Here is a 19,829-nt window from a genome sequence, read left to right on the forward strand (position 1 = left end):
GGTGCACAGGTAACTCCTGTTAATGCGCTGAGCAGAGAATATGCTCCTTTCTTTGCAGCATTCAAATGATCAGAAGCTGACATTGCTTCATGTGCCATATAATGCTACTGGCTTGCGACTAAAAATGCTTCAAGAACACTGTGCTGTGCTGTGCCTTAAGGTGGTATACATTTCCCGTTCATCTTACAGATTGAAACAATAGAAGCAATTCGTGAAGGTGGAGGGACTAGAGATAACACTAGTTGTTTCCTTAAAATACAATTCTTAACATTAGAAATTTCAATAAAGAAAATAATCATAGAAATGCTATTATGCTAAGATTATTTTTGCAAAGAATTTAATCAACACGAGATGCAATGGATCAGCTCCTGAGATGGTGTACATGGAAGTCAATGGAGCTAAGCCAATTTACACCAGCTGAGGATCTTGTCTGATGTATGGGGAAGAGTACGGGGTTGCAAGAGAGCATTTATGGTGCATAATATGTTCCTTAATTATTTGTAACATTACTGTAAGGCTCACAGAGTGATTACTCTGTCTATGAAGCCAGCTTGCTGTAGACACAGTGTTGCTTTCCAGTAGGATACATACCGATATCTTGGTGAATATATAGAGAATGAGGGACAGTACGGACATGTAGATTTGAATCCTCTGTCCTCCAAATCTCTTCTTCAGGTACTCGGGCATTGTGACAACTCCTGCAGCAATGTAAACAGGCACAAAAATCCAGCCGAGGGCCAGCAGCGCCCAGGTAGCCTGGAAATGGGGAGGAAGGAAAAGAAAAGGCCATAATTAAAAACATGTGATAGACTCTGCACCATGCAAATTCTCTGTACATGCCCTGGGCAGTATCAGACAGCGTAGGAATGTGGCATCTCTAAAGCAAAGTATTGCTCTGCCATACAGACAGGAAAATCCTGGTACTTGGGGGTTATGGTTGGAAGACAAGGTGGTAGATGGGTGAATGAGAACAGGATGAACACTGCTGTTAGTACAGTGACAAGCCTTTGGAGATCTCGCGTCTCTCTCTTTTTTATAGGATGTCAGATCCTGTTCCACTTCCTTGCCTCCTTGGCAAGATTCCACTTCATTGCACTAGGGTCTATAAAAGGAGATGTAGTATTTGGTGACCTTTGGTACCAGCGGCATTGCCACTCGTGCCAAGGTTCTAAGGCCCAGGAAGTTAGGAGCCAAGTACCTTTGAGGATCAAGGTCTAACTGACCTTCAGGCTCTTGGCTCCGGAGAAGCCTTCGAGAATCTCATGATTTTTGCAGGACAGTATGACTAGGTTAGCAGACGAGGATGCTGAATGAACAGAATCTCTCTGAGCAGCAGAAATAGAAGCAACAGGAAGACTCTGATGGACTTTTGGACAACTTCCTGTGTGATTGAACTGGATTTGCACCTGCACATGGTAAATGAAATGGATCGCTTGTTTTACATGAAGTGTCTTCTGGGAGTTTAAAGTTCTCTCTCCCATCGCACTCTGCTGCTCCAAAATCCAGCCCAGGCCAAAATGGAGACGTTAAAACTAGTGGAGTCACGTTTGCTCTCCATGATCACAAAATCTATCAATATGTCTGATGGCGCACGGACTGCACGTAGGCTCCGTGTTCTGCTGAAAGGGCTTGTTAGTGCAAACTGGAACTGGCAACGGGACCCAAATCTCAACTCCCCAAAATACCAGCTGCAGTGAAAATATATGCAAGAAAATTGATCTTGGGTGGATTCCTACGTGCCCCTTGGGGATAAATTGGCACCATTACCAGGCTCCACTCAAGGGAGGTCTTGGAATGGAACAGCAGAGATTTTGAGTTATCTAATGGATGTGTATTGCAGGAAAACTAGCACCAGACTCACTTCTAGCCAGCGTACCTAGTAATTCCTTTTGAGTTGTACATGCTACACCTAGTGTTCATGCTCTTCGAAGGGTCAGCGGCTAACCTCCAACGGATTTCAATAGGCCCCAATTCACACCAAGTTGTTGAACACAGAAACACACATTTTGGAACCTGAAATGTTATTAGCTCTTGTGGCTTTATGGTGAGTCTTGTGTGTAGGGTTGCCCACAGTCCCTTATTACAGGGGTTCACAACCTTTTTCTTTCTGAGGCCCCCCCAACATGCTATAAAAATTCCACAGCCCACCTGTGCCACAACTGTTTTTCTGCATATACAAGCCAGGGCCGGTGTTCTGGGTTAGCAAGCAGGGCAATTGCCCGGGGCCCCACACCACAGGGGACCCCACGAAACTAAGATGCTCAGGCTTTGAGGGGCCTCAGACTTCAGCCCTGCATGGTGGGGCTTTCGCTTTCTGCCCTGGGCCCCAGTGAGTCTAATACCGGCCCTGCTTGGCAGCCCCTTAAAACCTGCTCATGGCCCCCCAGGGGCCCCTGGACTCCTGGTTGAGAACTACTACCTTATTACAAGGGATGCCCCTTATTTTTTCATCTCTATACAACAAGATCAGGAGTTGCTGAGTGCTGCAAAAAGCAGGAATAAATACCCCTGGCAAATGTAAGCAAGTACTGCTTATTATTAATTATAATAAAATAATAATATCAGGAGGAAGGGTGGGGAGTGGGTGCTAAGAACACTTATTTTGAAATACAATGTTGGCAACCCTACTTTTCCGAGATGTGTTGTTTTCCCTAAAGCCCCAGATCCTGGAATCCTGTTACTATGTGGGAATCTCCACTTTTATTTTCTAAAAACATAGTTTCTAACCTTCATGGCTGCAGAGCACAGCCTAAAAATGTGACCTGGGAGCTCCCTGAAGGTTCAGTAAGCAGCAGGTAAAGAAAAAGAACCACCACATTGACATATTTTACATCTCATGATTGTCAAGACAATCTCGTGATTTTGAGGGGGCCTGATTCAGGAGTTGTGAGCACTGGTGGGGTTGACAATACTGTTAATAACTGATTCATGGAACCCACACCCCGTCCCCTTGTAAACTGTAACTCCAGGGCAGCCTGGATTCTTACATTCCACTCAAAGCCCCCGACGGCGAGGCCCCCAGCTGCTCCGGTGCCGGCAAGGCCGATGAACAAGCCGCTGCCCACGTTGCTTGACATCAGGGAGGCTCCAATCTGAAACACACAGCACAGGCAGAGAATGCAGAGAGTCATTGCAAGTGGTTTCTAAGCAACATAAAGCACTTCCCTATGGCCTGGCCTGCTGTCACGTCCGAGGCTGTTGTCTGATGGATTTTTTTTAAAGGATACGGTGCTTTGACTTATTAAAGTCATCTAACCTATGTGAGTCTGCCCCCTGGTGCTGGCCCTCATCCGGTCAGTTTTCATTCAGTCATTGACTTCAGTGGGAGTTTTCCCTTCGACAGACACCGCTGCCGAGTTGTCTTAATGAATTCTGAGGAGCTCAGATACGCCAGTGAGAGATACCATAGCAGTTACATAGGTAAACGGATGGATACGCTCCGAGCACAGATTCAGGATGGGGCCTGTTTGAAACAAGCACTTGTTTCCTTTTAAGTTTATGTATTGTAAACATGTAAATTATTGCGGAGCCTCTTTATGGCTTATTCCAGTCTACGGGTATTCCACGAAGTGCGAGGAATCTCCCCACGCATTTATTGCTTTGCCCCCAGAGTATCAATGCAGGCTGCGGGACCCACCCCAGACGCCGCTGCTCCCTCGGGATCCATCCCACTGGAGATCCCCTTTCCCCACTGCAGCTGCTGCCCTATGTGCCACCCCAACAAAGTGGGTGCGATGGAGTTGTGTTAACAGGGGTGTCCCCGGGCCACCTCTAAAGGGGGATCCCCAACCACAGCAGAGACCCCAAGGAAGGTGCAGCTCCAGGTGGTGGCATGTTTTCTGGATAAGGTCTGCAAGCTTGGGGTGGGGGAGGTGCATGTGTGAGAGCAATTTGCATCCTTAAGCTCCACCTACTTCTCCCTTGGCCTATTCAGTCCCTGCCCCCCTGTGCAGATCCCTCCTCCCAGACTAGCAGAGGGGCTAGTTGCAATGTCTGGGGAACAGGCTGCCGCCATGGCCGTGTCTGAGATGCCCTACAGGGAGGGAAGGCCCCCTCCATGTGTGATCAGAGTTTAGCTGCTGGTTTGTAAAGCGCTTTCGGCTTCAAAGTGTGACATAAATGCATCATGTGCCATGTATCCTCATGTGATCACTCCTCACGCTCCGTGCTCGGGGCATGACTCTGCTCCCCTTATTTGCGAGGTGCCCCATCAAAATGCAACCCAGCAGGAGTGATGGATGCAGAACTAAGGCCCACGTTTGTGAGTGCCCGTCAGGTTAGCAGGTGGTGGGCTGATACCACATCTGCAAGGCAGCACCGCTCGAGCTCCCTGGGCCGTCAGCAAGATAACCTGAGGGGCAGTTATAAAAATGTCCATTCAGCAGAGGTTATGCAAATCAAACAATCCTTCGCAGCTGGGGCCCTGGCTGGTGACAGCAGACGCCGTGTCCCTGGGGCTCCTTTAAGCTCTGTTCCTTTCGTAACCCTTGGTTAGCAGAAAGGCTCATGTTTTACGAAGATCGGTGAAACTCAGGAGGCTCTGATACACGGTGTGAAAAGGGAGGTGCTTGCGGGCAGAGCTTATTCAAATCTCCCTGCTCTGAGAATCTCACAAAATCAGGGGCTGCAGGGACTTTGCACTTTCCCCTGGAAATACTGTGAAACCAACCCCCTTTCTCCCAGTGGGCCAAATCCTGATGCCCTTACAGGCCCAGATCCCCCTGCCACAGTCAGATCCTCGCAGTGGATTGTGAGGGAGGAAATCTCTGTGAGGATCCCCTCACAGAAACCCCACCTCCCACAGCATTTCTCTTCCCTCTACCCTTATCCCCTCCAACAGACTGCGAAGGCCTGTCCCCAAACCTGGCAGCTCCCTCAGCTGGGATGCCTCTGTATTGGCCCTGGTGCCCCAGCCCAGCTTCCTGGCCACATGGCTCTATCGGAGCTGACAGAACAGAGAGTCCCCATTGTGCCCCAGAGGGAACCATGCTAAGAAGATGACACAGCTTCAGCCTTAAACTCCAAGAGGCTGGAGGGATGAAATTATGTGTAACCTCCCCACGGGTCCCCTCCATCTCCACCCTGTCCCTGCATGGCCCCCAAGCCCATGCAGAGGCCATTGCAGGGTCTAGGATGGGGGTAGGGAGGAGATGGCACCAGGGAGGTGGCTGAAGGAATGATGGAGAGCCTCAACCAGAGTGTGCCCTCCATCTGTGGGGCAGCTGAGGATCATCTGGGCCTTAGTTTTTCCTCAGGAAAACTCCAATTGACTTCTGACCAAGTAGGAATGGAGGTGACATCCTGTCTACACCGAAGTGAATGGCAAAACTCCCCCTGATTTCAATGGGGACAATTGCTCCCGAGTAGTTATCATGCCAGTATTCCCTCTGGGGTAGCCAGGAAGTGAAGATGTGCAAAAAGAAAACAAGGACTTTTGCATTTATAACATGAGAGAATCCAGTGCCTTTCTATAGGCAAATATTTACACTCCAAGCCTGGACCTTGAGCTGTTCAAGAAACACTTGCATGGAAAGAATGTCGCATGTATCTTAAAGGACGTGTGAGCCTGGGAAGGCTGCAACCCATGCATAAATGTGGGTTCAAACACATATAGATGGAAAACTGCTGCAGTCTGGAAAATGCTAACACCTCGGGTTAATTTTAACACTGCCCCCAGCGTGGTCCAGTGATCCCTTAACTAGATGAAAACAAGGTACAGTGCTGTTCCCATAGGATAAAGCACCTCTGGTTTTAACTATCGCTCTCCTTTCGGACAAAGCTTTGCCATACCTCTACGCAGGCCACATTCATCCCAGGTGGCCACTGACATCAGTGGAGATACACCAGGGATAAATCTGGCCATGCGTTACCAATGCTTTGGCTTCCCTCCCACCGAAAGTTTGCTTTCCAACCACACCTTGTCTGAACAGCAGATTCCTAATATGCCACTGCTGAGCTCTGAGCAAAGTGTAATGGAGTTTGACCTGCTTCTCACCTTCTGAGAAAGTTAAAATATTAATATTGCATGAAGCCGGAAGCTGTGGCCAGAATTAACACTGCTACCAGCCCTACTTCTCCATATAGTAAACTGCTGATTAAAAGGCTGACTGGGGTAATGTGAAATCATATCTTGAGTAAATATATTGACTCCCAAGAAATGTAAATACCTTCTCTAATACACACATCCGACTGTATCGGACACAGATGTAAGAAACACAGAAGCTGTAGAGCAGTGAGACAGTGGCCTTATTATTTATTCTGGTAGTGTCTGTGTCCAACTCACAGGAGGACACAGACGCGCCAAGAAAAATAATCCTGAAGCCATGGAAATAGTTGTCTGCGGTTCCACAGCCCATCACGAGACCATGGGGAGGGTGCCCATTTGACCCTTGTCACCATTGTATTTACCCTACGGGTCTATAGCTTATCCCAGGGGTGGGCAAACTTTTTGGCCTGAGGGCCACATCTGGGTATGGAAATTGAATGGTGGGTCATGAATGCTCATGAAATTGGGGTTCGGGTGCAGGATGGGATGAGGGCTCTGGCTAGAGGTGCGGGCTCTGGGGTGGGGCTGGGGATGAGGGATTTGGGGTGTAGGAGGGTGCTCCAGGTTGGGACCAAGGGGTTTGGAGGGGGTGAGGGGAATCAGGGCTGGGGTAGGAGGTGAGGGCTCTGGCTGGGGGTGTGGGCTCTGGGGTCAGGCCAGAAATGAGGAGTTCAGGGTGCAGGAGAGGGCTCTGGCTGGGGGTGCAGGCTCTGGGGCGGGGCTGGGGATGAGGAATTCAGGGCGCAGGAGGGGGATCAGGGCTGGGGCAGGGGGTTGGGGGCATGGCAGGGGGTCAGGGGTGCAGGCTCCAGGTGGCGCTTATCTCAAGCAACTCCCAGAAGCAGCGGCATGTCCCCCTCCGGCTCCTATGCGGAGGCGCGGCCAGGCAGCTCTGCACACTGTCCCATCCACAGGTGCCGTCCCTGCAGCTCCCATTGGCCCAGTTCCCGGACAATGGGAGCTGCGGGGGCAGTGCTTGGGGCGGAGGCAGCGTGCGGAGCCCCCTAGATGCCCCTAAACGTAGGAGCCAGAGGGGGGACATGCTGCTGCTTCCTGGAGCCGCGGCTTGCGTGTGCGGAGCAGCCCCCGACCCGGCTCCTGGCTGGAGCGGGGCAAACCCCAGACCCTGCTCCCCAGCGGGAACTCGAGGGCCAGATTAAATCGGCTGGAGGGCCGGATGTGGCCGGCGGGCTGTAGTTTGCCCACCACTGGTTTATCCTCAGACCCCACTCCAGCTTCCCTTAAAGTCAATGGAGAAAAACTTCAGTGGGAGAGGGATCATGCCCTGTGTTACACACTAATGTAAAATCACGAGTAACATCATCAAACTCAATGGAGATCCCCTCCCCCGTAGTGTAATCAGTGACAGAGGAAAGGCAGGTTCTGTAGGCCTGACTGCCTTCACTGAGGGTGGTTTTTACACAGAAAGGACTCCAGACTTCAGAGGAGTTACTCCTGATTTGTACTGGTGAAAGGGAACAAAAGCTATAGGCCGAAATCTTCAAATCTGGCTCCCTACCATCAGGCTCCTAAGGCCATGTTTAGACATCTAAATAAATGAGACTTGACCTTCAGGGTACCTGAAGCTCTCACCTCAGTGACAGAATCATAGACTATCAGGGTTGGAAGGGACCTCAGTCAATGGGGACTTCAGGGCCTCGAAGTCTCTGAAAAAGGCAGGCCACATTGATTTAAATGCCTGAATCTGGATTTAGGAGCCTCACTTTGGGTTGTTTGCCATTTTTCTTCCACCTTCAGGCTGTTGGCGATGGGATGGAAATACTGTACACATATATGGGCTCTGTCAGATCAGGAGGGGAGATTAGTGCCAAAGTTGGGGAGTCATTAGTTGGAAATGCTGTTTGGCCAACCCTTTTGGTTAAACTGGAGGGGCTCTTGGCACCTCAGCTGATCTCAGCTGCTGTGGTATCACATGAGAGGCCTGCCTTGGAGACTATCTTTCAAGACCAAACCCATTAGGGTGTTATAGCTCGAAGCTGAAACCCTGAAGTTGTCAGAACGTTGCCACCCAAACTGGAATTTAGCTGGGACGCTGGGGTTAACCTCCCAACTCTTGCAAAGAGTCCTGGGTACTTAGGTTATCACAAGTGGTCAGAAGATGGCACCTTCAGCAGCAGAGCAGACCTCCTCCCATATTGCATCATATGTTTCCTTAGGCATCAGTGCTAAAACAGTCATAACTGGACTCAAGTGGGGCACAGCGCCTCTGAGAATCAAGCCCAAAGAATCTCAAGTTGGGCCCGGAAAACAGAAACAGGCAAACTCAGAGGGTGCTTTTGACCTAAACAACTTGCCAGAGAGTGAATCAGTAGGAGAGCCAAGACTGGAACCCAGCCCTCCTAAGACCCAATCATGTGTTCTAACCACTGGGCCATATTACCTCCTGGAGTAGCCCAGCCACCAGACGCAATGAAAAATAAGAAGAGTAAGGATCCTGGGAAAAGCCAGTTTCCTTCCAACATCTTTTAAACCTTCCACGCTCTAGTTATGGAAACACCCCCTATGTTTTTCCCTAAATGTCACCTAGGAGAAATTGGAGCACAAAGCACATTAAAGCAATAACAGCTGTTATATATTTGTACGCCTCTCCGACAGAAGAGGCCTAGAGGATTTATGGGCACTGTGTATACAGAGAAAGAAGTTTTTGGTTGAAAACTGTATTCCGTTACCAGCGACTCACTGGAGAGAGATACAGCTGTATATTTTGCAATTGGATGAAAAGGCTATTTATTCCAGTGACACCTTTATTCTTTTAAAACGTTGAAATTATTTTTAGGTGTGCCTTTCGCTCCCACGCAAGCGTGCCCTTTAAGAGCTTTATTCCTTTCTCGTGAATCATTTCGGAGATTTATTTTAGTCCTCACACAGTCAATAGCGTAGCCTTTCCCCCACCCGGGAAGGGTAGAGGCGAAGGGCTTTGCCATACGCTTGTTTTCTTTGTCGTCTTTACGTGATTTTTATGGCATCGCGCAGACCTGAGTCATGTAATGCTCCCATGGCTGTTCTGCAGCTGTATGTGAAGTGAGTTGGGAACAGGGGGTGGACCTAAATCCAGCTCCGAATGGGCAGGTGGGGCTGCGTCATAGAAGCCACAGCACCAGGTAACCCGTTGCCTCTGACCTGAGCAAAAAAGCTAAGAACTAAAAGACCAGGGAGACTGAACTGTCCTTTTCCTCCAGGTAGGGGTCTCTGTAGCTCAGGGCTTAGGTTCCTGGGCAGAGCTGTGGGGGGAGGATACTCTGTGGTTGAGGGTCCCGATAGCTCAGGCTGAGGCTCCTGGGCAGAGCTGTGTGGGGTGGGTACTGTGCCTATCCCCAGACCTTTCTATCAGGTACCTGGATTTGCTTGAAACCCAATTTTTAAGTAACAAGTGGAAGCATCAGACTTACTGGCAACCATGTCATGGACCGTCCAGCCAGGAAATACCCTCCAACTGTCCCCCGACTTGCCCGTATGGAGGACTGAAAAACAGAAAAAACATTAAGTGCTTTTCCCCGCCCACGGGTTCCCGCCCATCACACTGGTCCCGCTCTCCAGTCGTCCTGCCAGCAACATGCTAGGAGTCCTCCCAGTTCTGCCCTCCCAGCTGCTGCTAGAATTGACTAACTCCCTGTATCCAGGTCATCCAGTGCTTTCTGGAGGATTCAATCAACCATTTTGCAGACGCTCAAGGTGCAGCAACAATAGTTAAAACAGGGAAATAATGCACTGTGCTCCGGTAAGTCCAGCGGGGTGAAACCTCGGGCTGTAGCCTATCCATTCCTGGGACGCCAGAGAGCTCGCCTTGTCGGAGACCCCAGACTGCGTACTACAGCGTGCACATGGGATTGCACCGGGGCAGTGAAGAGTTGCCCCATTCTAGGGGGAACTATGAGTAGAACAGAGCCTTAGGATGACCAATCCTTCCTGAGCTTCCCATTGCACGGGAGAAACACACAGCTTGTCCCCTGCACGTTCCCAGCCAACGCTTCTGGCCAGCGAGAAGGGGAGTGCTTCCTGTTAGCCCATTATTAACACTAGCCTGAGCTAACAAGCCTCTCTGGCTTCTGAGCTGGGGGCCTGGTTGTTACTTTGCAAGTGGGAAAGCCCCTCGGTTTGTCAGGACATTGTGCCCAGAAGTTACCAAGCAGCTGTGAGTTGTTGCTCCGCTCTGATTTGTGCAGCACTCTCATCTGCGTCTTGGAAGCCAGAATATGGAGCAGCTCTGGTCCATGCTTGCAGCAGATGCATGGGGCACCGGAGACTGGGGGTGCGGAGTGATGGCCTAGCTCTTCCATTTTCCTTCTCCCCATTCCTATGTATGTTGGCTGCCTGGCTTGGGTAGAAACTGCCCTCTGACTGGGTGATGGGGCTTCTGAATCCATTTAACAACCTCCCAGTGAGTGCACACGTTAGGAGAACAAAACGACTTCCCCAGACAGGCCGCTGGGTCAAAGAAAATAGGGATCAACTAATAATCGTCTTTCCAAATTTTCCAATGCCCGATTCAGTCCTTTTCGCTTCATTCCTCCTCTTAGGCCAGAAAAGTCTCCCAGGTCGCCTTTCTGCAGCCATTCCACGGGGAACCTCACCCCTTCTCCCCAGTCCATTATGGGATACTTAGCAATTCTGGCGGCAGTACCCTTCCCTCAGTGCTATTCAGGGATTGCAAGGAATGGAATCGGAGCTGCATGGGAGTGTGGGGGAAAGTGTTCCTACTCTCTACCCCCTAGCATACCAGTCAAAGCCTGCTACTGTCTGGCCCTACGAAAGTACTATGCACAAATAAAAAAGCAGGCGGATTATAAGCAGATATCTTTGCACACAGGAGAGGCCCATAGCTGATTACACACACTGCCTGTCTTCTGTCCCCTAATGGAAGCAAATCACTGAGCTCCTGGACTCACCCATATCCCAACGGCAAGGACGAAGACAAAATAGATGACGACGACAATGATGTCCACAGCCTCGAAGGCAAGGTTCCTCTGTCCAGGCTGGCCAGGTGGCTCTGTGGTGGCCGGGGTGGGATGGCTCATGGCTGCACATGAACTGCTGATTGTGTCTCTCTCACACTGGACTTTGATGTACGTTTTCCTTCATTATTCTCCTTTAATAATTAACAGGGTTGGGAGAGTGTCAGAGGGGAAATCGAGAAACACAGGGTGGCAGATAACACTGTTGGCACACTGGCAATTGACAGATCCCGGTCTGCAGCATGCATAGGCATCCTGTACTGAGCCAGTCATCTCAGCCCTGCCTCGTAATCTGCCGAGCTAAGGACGGGCAAACCCTCACAGGGTTTGGAAGGTGGCTCAGATAAGCCAGTTCAGGGAATCAGGATTAAAGGGACTTGAAAGACCTCAAATTAATGAATAAATGGACGTAGGACGTCACGTTTATTTTGATGGGTACCAAACAGGAATCACTGCCAGAATAAGGGCTGGGGAAATATAATTGAACCTACAACATACTGGGACTAGATCTTCCCACAACATACTTAGATTGGGGCAGGGGGAGAACTTTCTGCACTCTGAGGTGCCATCACAATACATAGAATAAATTGTACAGGGCCTGTTCCGACGAGGGCTGCCAATTGTCTAATCACACAAACCCAAACACGCTGTGGTTGTTTGCAGGGGTGCAGGCTCTGGGAGGGAGTTTGGGTGTGGGAGGGGGCTCCGGGCTGTGGCAGGGGGTTGGGGTGGAAGAGGGGGTGCAGGCTCTGGGAGGGAGTTTGGGTGTGGGAGGGGGCTCAGGGCTGGGGCAGGGGGGCCGGGGTGCGGGCTCTGGCAGGGAGGCACTTACCTAGGGAGGCTCCCGGGCGGCGACACAGCGGGGCTTAGGCAAGCTCCCTGGCAGGCACCACCCCCACAGCTCCCATTGGCTGCAGTTCCTGGCCAATGGGAACTGCGGAGTCGGTGCTGGGGCAGCACGTGGAGACTCCCTGCCCCCCAGGGGCTGCAGGGACATGCGGTCTGCTTTTGGGAGCGGCACAGAGCCAGGGCAGGCAGGGAGCCTGTCTTAGCCCCGCTGCGCTGCCAGACTTTTAGTGGCCTAAAATCTCACTGATTGGCTTCTGTAGCCTCCGGGAGATAGGGCCTGATTCCAGGAGACCCCTGGCAAAACCGGGAGGGTTGGTGACCCTAGTTCTGACTGCTGTTGAAGTGACATCGCCAACACTCATGATTCTATCCCCAGCTGCTGGAGTCCCGTGATTAAGTGAGAACAGCAGCGGTTATTATAAAAAAAGGACATTTCCTGCCATTGTGGCTGCAGAGAAAAGCTTGAAAACGTGACCCAAGGATGACTTATAGGCTCAAAAATTAGAAGGAAAATAAAGAGAACCCACGAGGTATTATTATTTTAAATTCATGATTTTAAAGGCAAGCTTATTTGTTGGGGGTGTTGGTGGACGGGACTGAAATGATATTTGAATGCTTGTGGTTGGCCTTTCCATTCTACGGGAGTTGGATCAGGCTCAGGGTCCTGACAGCTGCAAGGTGCATATTTAAAACAGCCACGTAGGGTCCTAAATTTAGCTTTAAAAAACAAACAAACAAACAAAAAAACCCATCAACTTCTTTTTTAAAATAACTGGAAGGTGAAACAAAAACATACCCCTGAGTGCTGCCGGCACGTATTCATACATGGCACAGTGCCACCTGGTGCACGAAGAAGAGAACAGAAAGTAGAATTGAATGAGAGTCCAGCACCTGTTATTTAGATAAACAAATTTCTTTCAGGCCCTTTATAAGCAAATAGTCTTGTTGGCAAATTCACCCAAGTTAATGAGACACAAACCTGAGGGCCTAACTACCTGCAGTCATTAAAAATCCCCTGGCACTGTTCTCCACAGCAGGGCCATACGTCCTGGCCAATTTGCATGTTTACTTTTTCCCTGCTTCCCCCTTGCAGTACAAATTAGGTTTGGGATTCAGCCTTTTTTCCTGTCTTAAACTGCTGTGTGTTGTTTTTATGTGTTGCGAAAAGCCGCAGAGTTCCACGCCAGAACTAGCTGCATTTCAGCAGTGGGAAAAGTATTATTATGATTATTTATTATTCGAGTGATTTCTGTGCAGTTTGCAAGGTGCTTCCTAGATCTTTCAGGAGGAAACTTGCTATCTGTATAAATATAAGCTCTTAATTATTATTGGATTCTGCTACCTGACATCAAATCAAACAGCACATGGCGACCCCGGACCGCTCAATAAATTCCATTCCCATCAACAGGAAATTCCATTCCCATCAACAGGAATTAAATGTGGATAGCAAGGCAGAGGGAGTAGCATTTGTATTGCCTTATCTAGGGAGCCTGTCACATGCATGTTTGGCACTGATGGAGTTAACTCGCCTGACTTGCATGAGCCTCAAGTACAGTCACAGGCAAACAGCTGGGGAATGAACCTGGCAAAGCAGCTGTCTCTGGGCGTTAGTAGGGGGAGCAGGCATAGATCACTCTGGGTTTGTCAGGGAGCTGTAATTGCTCTAAGGTGTGGCAAGCTGGTATCTCCAGTTCCTTCACTACATCCTGTCAGTGCCACGGGCCACCTGGTGCAGCTCGGGACATTTCCTGGCTGGCGTGGGGGACTTCTGCGTTCATGGGTGTGCAGCCCTGTATCCTGTCAATCTCAAGCCAAGCAGGCTCCTGCTCCCATTGTCTTCAGGGTAGCCCTCTCCGCTGGGGAAAGGAACCAAAGGAATCCAACACATTCAAAGAGCAGCTGGAACTACTGCCCTGATACATCTGCTGCAGCCTGCCTGCTGCTCAAACAATACAAGGAGAACGAAGGTGCTGGAGCAGGGCTAGTGGCTAGAGCAGGAAACCAGCCCTCAACATTCCTGATTCTTAACAGCTGTGCCACTGACAAAGGGGGAGTCACTTAAATGGGTTGCCTCAGTTTCACCGGCTGTAGGCATGGAGGGAGAAATAAGGAATGTATCTGAAGCCCTTTAAGAGCTGCCCGGTGCTGTTGGTTCGAAGTGGAGGGAGGAAGCAAAGAGGGCTGGGAGCTCCTGGAGTGTGAGACCATAAAGATGTGGGAGTAAATTGCTGGGTGGGTCACTCTCACATCATCATCATAGAGGTCGGCTTGATTTTTCACAATGGGGAAGTCTCCCCAGCCATCATGGAATTGATGGGCTTGTGGGACAGCCGGGACACCTTCTTGGCTGACACATCATGGAGCGAGCCAAGGACCTCCTGAGCATCAGTGTGAGCTGCTACAGCTTGAGCTAAAGAGCCAAGCCACTCCAAGGAGGGCAGTAACAGACTCACAGCCTCTGCAAATGAGGCACAGAGGGGCCACCTGGTAACATGCACTCGAGAGTGGGTTACACTTGCACAGAAGATTTTCACTGCGGTGATTCAAAGTGCAACGAAACCTCTTCCCTAGCACCTCACTGGCTAAGAATAAGGTCTTGTCTGCACAGGGCGGGTTGCATCACTGTAGCTATGCCCAGACTAACCCATAGTGTAGAGAGGCCGCATCTACGTCAGAAGGGAGTGGCACTGGAGCAGTGCACCCCGGCTTGAACGTCAGCCCCTCCAATTAGGTCCATGACCGAAATGCCAGTGTTCAAAGATCTCCAAGCTGCTGGGTCAGTCCAGTCTCCAGTGGCTACTTCTCCTCCTCCCAAAGTCACGTAACACGGATACCACGTGACACGGATACCACGTGACCCACGTCTGGGTTGTGACTGGTCAGGGGGATTTGGATAAAATGGCAGTGTGCTGCGTCAGGATGTAGGCGCATTGCCAGAGCTCACACACTAATGCGGGGTTGTAGCCAAAAGATACTCAGCCCTTGTTTTCAGGAGCTCAGTCCCCAGCAGTTTTTAATAATAATAAGAGGTCCGGTTGGTTACTATTCCAGATTTGGAAGCTTCCCTACCAGCAGCAAAGATGACCTGTAACTTACCCTATCCCAGCAGGGTTTTTGCCTCCATAGACTGAGAAGAGTCTACTGCTCCGGCCTAGTAACGGAGAGTGCTGGGGGAGATGCTATTCCTGTCCCAGCAGGATTTTCAAGATTTCAGTGTTTCCCATCCCGAAACAAAAACCCGCAAAATCTCAATCCAAGTGTTTAATTCCCATTTCAACCTTTTCCATTTGTTTTTTTTTACTATAAATTAAATTTCACTGTGAAACAAAAAATCATTCTGGATCCTAAAAATGGAATTTTTGGTGTCAAAAGGGGACGTTTCAAAACAATTTTGAAACTTGAAAAAAAAAAAATCAGCCTGGGGAAGTGATCAAAGCCGACCCTTGCTGCGGAAAAGATTCTGTTCCGACAAATTGCCCCTTTTCCGACTAACACGTTTGTTGAAGAATTCCCGACCATGGAGCTGCTCCCTTACGGCAGGCGGAAGAGTCTTGTGCTGAGGTCCCCGGGTTCAGGCTCTGCCACGGATTCTAGAGAGACTGCTACAGAGGCCTGGATTTTCAATCGTGCCTGCACACTTTTGGGCACACCTAGTTGTATACACAGCCCCTGCTTGAGTCTGCACATTGCGCAGTGGGCACACGCTTGCCAGGCACATTCACACACACACACACACACACACACACACGCACGTGCACACACTCATTAGAAACCCTGTCTCTGAGTCCCCAGGCGAGTAACAACGATCCTAGAACTCTGGGTGGCTCTAAACGCCAAAGAACCAGCCTCTCGGCCCGTAGGGCAAAATCCAGCCTGAGCATAAGCGGGTACCATTCAATTGGCTTTGGCACAGTTGTGCCTGAGGATACCAGGGCTGGCTGGTGCCTGTAGTCTTCAGGCACATAGACTCTGCTATGGCCAAGCAGGCCACTGAGAGCCATGCAGTCAGGGCCGGGTCCAGGCACCAGACGAGAAAGCACGTGCCTGGGGCGGCACGTTGTAAGGGGCGGCATTCTGGCCAATTTGGGGCCAGCCCAGCCCTGCAGGGGCAGGAACTAGCGATCCCCGCCGCTCACCGTGCCGCCGGGCTCCCCGGGACGCGCCATTCCCCGCCGCCTGCACCAGCCTCTGCCTCCCACGCCACTCTGAGCCCGGCCCAGCCAACCCACCTTTAAAGGAGCGGCTGAGCCAGCACCTCCTGCAGCCCCCGGGGGCTCCACCTGCCTGGCCGGAAGAGGCACCCCAAGGCCGAAGGGCTGCCCACGGGCAGAGGGAGCGGGCGGGTGCCGCCCTTCACTCCCCTGCAAGCCACCTTGACCGCCCTCCACGCGCTCCCTGCGGCTGCCGGTTTTTTTTTTTTTTTGCTTCGACAGTCCGGCCGCCTTTTTTTAAAATTTTGCCTGGGGGGGCAAAAAAGCTAGAGCCGGCCCTGCATGCAATCCAGTATCCTGGCCCCAATACCCATTGAATACACAGCATTCCAGCTCCAGAATGCACTTTGCTAACTGGGCAACACTAGACAATCGACCAAGTGGGTGGATTTCCTTCCTGGCCCCGGCAGGCAACTGTAGTGCACGCTTGTGCATGAGATTGGAGTCCATTTATCTTATGCTGTGCATAAGCGCCTAATCTGGAGACACGCCAAGCAGCTGCAGCTTCCATTGAATTAAATTCTGTATCTACAGCGCCTAGCACGTGAGCAGGGCTGCAAGGCACTACAGAAACCACAAAATAAAAACAAGAGTCTCCCCCAAATCAACGCACTTCAGGAGTTGGCCCAGAATGGGGCCCAGATGCTCAGCACCTCTCTGGATCAGCCCTTTCCTGAAAAGAAAGGTTCCTCTGTTGCTCCATTACGGGTGTGACCCCTCTCTAAGGGTAGCCCACTCGCACACCCACAGAGCCCTCGAGCAGAGCAGGCTTTTCCCAAGCCGAATGTTACAAATGGCAGTCTGCTAGCTCAGGGAATGGGATGCAAGGCCGGGCTTGCTAACCCCCTGCAGGGACCCTCAGCTCTGGAAGGAGCCCTGCCCGAAGAATGAGAACACACCCTTGCCAGGTTGCTATTTGAAATTCATTTCATCGGATTGCAAATGGGTCCGTTGCTTGTTTCAAGGAAGTGTTTCCTGCCGGGGAGCTGAGCCGTGCCAAGGCAGCGCTTGCCTGCTCTTCTCCTCCCTACAAGGAGCCATTTTTGGCAGCACTCTAGTTCTTCGGATCTGTGCTCTGTCTCTCCCCAACCTCCCCCACCAATCCCCATCACACCGTGGGCTGACTCACAGCTACCCCACTCTGTGCCAATATGCTAACACCTCAAGATCCCTTAGAGGGTAGTTTTCTTGGAAATGCAGGCTGCTAATCAATTACTTTCCCCCAAATAAGCCTCATTTGTAAAAGGCTTCCTAGCAAAAGCCCCCCCCCCAAAAAACCCCAAACAAACCACCAACCAAATCCATTATCCAAAAGAGGCTTTTCAACCACAAAAGATTCCAACCCACTGAAGTATAATAACTGTCAATTACATATGCAGGGCTGAGACCCTCAGCTGGTGAAAGCTGGCATCTCTCAATTGACAGCAGCATTGCTACATTGCTACATTGGCCTGTCTATTACCCTACACTGTTAACAGGTAGGGTGACCAGATGTCCCGATTTTATAGGGACAGTCCCGATTTTGGGGTCTTTTTCTTATATGGGCTTCTATTACCCACCCCAATCCCAATTTTTCACATTTGCTGTCTGGTCACCCTAGTTAACAGGGGAGCACAAGGTGCAAAGACAATAGCATTATGGTGCATAAAGTTCCTTCCTGATCCAGAGAGGAATTCTGGTAATTGTTAATATGCCTCAAAAGTGTACAATACCTTGAGCCAGTCTCCTGTGGGTTTCCTTCTGGGACTGTGTATTCCCATAACCTCAGTTTCCTTTTGGTTCCTGATGCAGAGGAGGAGTGCCCTGAGGGAGGCACGGCAAAACAGTGGCACGCCCATGAGGCAATCCAGTTTCCCTCTTCCTCCAGCACCGGCCGTGTGACATGAACTTGTTTTGCTCCACATTTGCTTTGGCTCTGAGTGTTTACATCCACATTGCCAATCCATTCCAAGCCACCCATCCAGAAAGACGGCTTATTGTGTACGCGTTGAGCAGCGAACCTTAACCTGGGACTTCTGACAGGTTGGCTTTGTCCAGCGGTAGTATTTATCTCATGTTCCCTGGCTCGCCTTGACATTAAATTACCATCTGAGTCAATTACCTGAGCAAAGGTGTGGGTCCCGCCCCGCATCAACAGAGGCTGAGGTGGTGATCAGTGTTAATGTCACAGGCACCGGAAACAGTAAAAGTTTAACAGAGCTGGCATGCGACCGGGTAATGTAACTTCCCTCACCTAGTGCGACGGTGTGAGACATTGCCACAAATGTTCCAGGGCCAGCGCGGGTGTGGTGTAAAACAGCCCGACTCTACTGACTTCAGTGGAGCTGCCCCTGTGAGGTCTTGCTAAACCAATACAACTATGTTTAATATTATTTGCTCTCCTTTCACAACAGCAAAACTGGCAGGACATTTGTCTCCTCTTGAGGAGTATAGTTTTCAGCTCACGTCACAGCAGCAGAGAAAGAAACCTTTGAGGGTATGGAAATTGCAAGCGGCATTACAAGAAGTGCAGCTAAAAAAAGTGCTAAAGAGCAAGGGTTTCAGGGCAAAGGATGTTTGGTTAAGTGACAGGCAATTATTTTCCATAGGCTAACAAATACATGGGCTTCCTCTTCATTATGGAGCTACTTCAGAACTGTCAGCAAATAGCTCCGGTGATAATTAGTGGCTTTATAAATGTATTGAGAACGAACATATCTACAAATGACAGCATAGCCGGGACAATCCAACAGGACAATCGCACACACCTAACCTCCTACCTAAGGCATTATTATTAATTCCTTCCTCTGGGGTTTTTTGAAGTGTTGGGCAGTTCATCTGGCCCTTTGTTTTTTCTTAGTCTTTGCTCATTGGGAGTTTAGCTTGAGTAAAATCAAATTCCGATCTGGTGTAAATTTAGTTTCCATCCATAGCGATCTAACTGAAATTACATCAGTGTAGCTGAGCTCAGCATCTGGCCCTGATTTAACTCAGTCTTAGTGGATAGTAATTTAGCAGGATCCGACCCTTTATTAAGTTCATACCCTCTTAATAATAAGAGGAGGGCTTGGTCACGTCAGAAGAATGGAAGGAGACTGTATCCCTAAGAATATTTTGTACAGTGAGGTTCGTGATGGCTCTAGAAAGTGGGGTTGCCCTTTATGGCGGTATTACGATGTGTGTAAAAATGATATGAAGCCAATGTAGAAAGCTGTGAGAAGCGCACAGAATCCTGTTCAGCCAGGAGGATGGACGCAAAGTGAGAAAGAAGAAAGCCGCGTGCTGTAATCTTGGAGAACTCAGACAATACATGGATCTGGGAAACTTGTAACAAGCAGCGTTGCTCTCGAATTGGGCTTGTCAGTCACACGTGGATTCATCACACTGTTGAGATGAGTTCCTGTCTGCATCCTGTAAAACTTGCCCATACCGGTATTGCCCTGGCCTCTTCTTTTGTCATTCAGTGTTGCACGCATTCTAAAGCAATATGCATTTCCTCACCTTTTGGGGGCGAAGCCAGACTTTGAGGCACCTGCTCCCCTACTTGGTGTAAACTTTGCTTGTGCCAATCAGAAACGAACACAAACAGGTTTTGGGCCCCGTCCCCTATGACACTTCTATGATGTCATAGTTGGTACTTTATGGGCTGCCTGCCATGTGCAGGCAGGGAGAGGAGAAAGAAAAACGAATCCTGTGTATCCTGTGTACACCCGTAACCGAGCCTGATCACCTCGAAGCCTCTCTCTCAGCTCACGTGTTTCAAACAGAGTT

General features: G+C 50.1%; 1 protein-coding gene across 1 annotated transcript in view; it reads right to left on the reverse strand.

The window, feature by feature from the left end:
- LOC112118972 (sodium/glucose cotransporter 4) overlaps window positions 1–11,082 on the reverse strand; it is a 35,581-nt gene extending 24,499 nt beyond the window's left edge. Inside the window, exons 1-4 of the mRNA XM_024217491.2 lie at window positions 10,954–11,082; window positions 9,457–9,528; window positions 2,988–3,092; window positions 592–756 (exon numbers count right to left, since the gene is read on the reverse strand). Of these exons, the coding sequence (XP_024073259.1) occupies window positions 592–756; window positions 2,988–3,092; window positions 9,457–9,528; window positions 10,954–11,082 (471 nt within the window). The remainder of the gene's footprint in view (window positions 1–591; window positions 757–2,987; window positions 3,093–9,456; window positions 9,529–10,953) is intronic.
- Window positions 11,083–19,829: the final 8,747 nt, after the last annotated feature.

The sequence above is a fragment of the Terrapene carolina genome, unplaced genomic scaffold (genome assembly GCF_002925995.2).
Source record: "Terrapene carolina triunguis isolate 2854851 unplaced genomic scaffold, T_m_triunguis-2.0 Scaffold104, whole genome shotgun sequence".
Classification (NCBI taxonomy): Eukaryota; Metazoa; Chordata; order Testudines; family Emydidae; genus Terrapene; species Terrapene triunguis.